The sequence below is a fragment of the Lottia gigantea genome (assembly GCF_000327385.1).
Source record: "Lottia gigantea unplaced genomic scaffold LOTGIsca_10, whole genome shotgun sequence".
Taxonomy (NCBI): Eukaryota; Metazoa; Mollusca; class Gastropoda; family Lottiidae; genus Lottia; species Lottia gigantea.
In genome coordinates this window covers 3,682,562-3,683,912 of record NW_008706747.1, presented here as the reverse complement: position 1 = coordinate 3,683,912, position 1,351 = coordinate 3,682,562, and the positions used below count along the sequence as shown (strand labels likewise).

The following is a 1,351-nucleotide window of genomic DNA, read 5'->3' as shown; positions in this document are numbered from 1 at the left end:
AAATTCTACCCTCGCCCCACAGCTATATATGGGACTGTTTCTGCTTATCTTGCTCTCTTGATCGCCCACGCAGCAGCTAACTCCTTTAGAGAGTTCACAAAGCTAAAATTCTATGATTTATGAGACCGTAGCATCGTCAAACTTTTAGTTAGGTTAAATTTGCACCTTTACTAAGAGAGTCTCTTTAATATTCCAAATTCCAATAAAAAAAACTTAGGCTCTCTTTAAGCCGTGTACGCACCAAGTGGTCCGGCTTTATTGTCATATTAATGTTTTTTGATCATCAATCAGTCGCAACGACTTCCGAATTGAAATAGAAAGAAACGACGTAGACGGATGAAAAACAGCAGGACGTAAAAGGAAGGAAGTCCGGTTTAAACTATGCGATTTTTTGCGGTGCTTTTATGACGCAATAATGCCTCCGACAGGGCAATAAACAAAGTATCTATCATTTTTTGGTGGTACTTTATGGCGCAGTATGTGCTTTCTTAGGACTTCCACATAGGACGTCCAAACTTCCACATAGGACCTCCAAACTTCCACATAGGACGTTCAAACTTCCACATAGAACGTTTTCATCTCTACATAGGACGTTCAAACTTCCACATAGGACGTTCAAACTTCCACATAGGACGTTCAAACTTCCACATAGGACGTTCAAACTTCCACATAGAACGTTTTCATCTCTACATAGGACGTTCAAACTTCCACATAGGACGTTCAAACTTCCACATAGGACGTTCAAACTTCCACATAGGACGTTCAAACTTTTCAAACTTCCTCATAGGACGTTCAAACTTCCACATAGGACGTTCAAACTTCCACATAGGACGTTCAAGCTTCCACATAGGACGTTCAAACTTCCACATAGAACGTTCAAACTTCCACATAGGACGTTCAAGCTTCCACATAGAACGTTCAAACTTCCACATAGGACGTTCAAATTTCCACATAGGACGTTCAAACTTCCAAGTATCTTTTGGAGCCTGGCTTTGTATGAGGCACAGAAACTACCATTGAAACAAGCACCGAGTTTTGGTAACTGTATGGCCACAATGATCTCGTTTTGCGAGATATATGATATACCATTACTGGACATAGAAACCGCCATTGTTACAATTTTTTTTAACCAAATGAAACGCGATGATGTGGTTATATGTCTGACTTGCCTTGTGTTTGAAATATCATGTACATGAGTTAACTTGTCGCTGTCATAAGCAATCTAGATTTACGAGCTTGATGCCAATGTAAGACTCAATATAGAAGGTTTTTAACAGACTTTCCTCTCCAGACTGCCCTATAATCATGGTATATAGGTGAGTTAAAGAGACTGTAAAGAGGTTTTCTATCT

At 39.7% G+C, this 1,351-nt stretch overlaps 1 protein-coding gene across 1 annotated transcript; it reads right to left on the bottom strand.

Annotated features, from left to right (window-relative positions):
• Positions 1–499: 499 nt before the first annotated feature.
• On the bottom strand, positions 500–964 carry LOTGIDRAFT_98156 (hypothetical protein; the record flags this gene model as incomplete). Its single annotated transcript, XM_009046231.1, is given in 2 exon segments — positions 500–780; positions 799–964. Coding segments are annotated over 2 exon segments (447 nt in total), but the record flags the coding sequence as incomplete, so codon positions are not given.
• Positions 965–1,351: the final 387 nt, after the last annotated feature.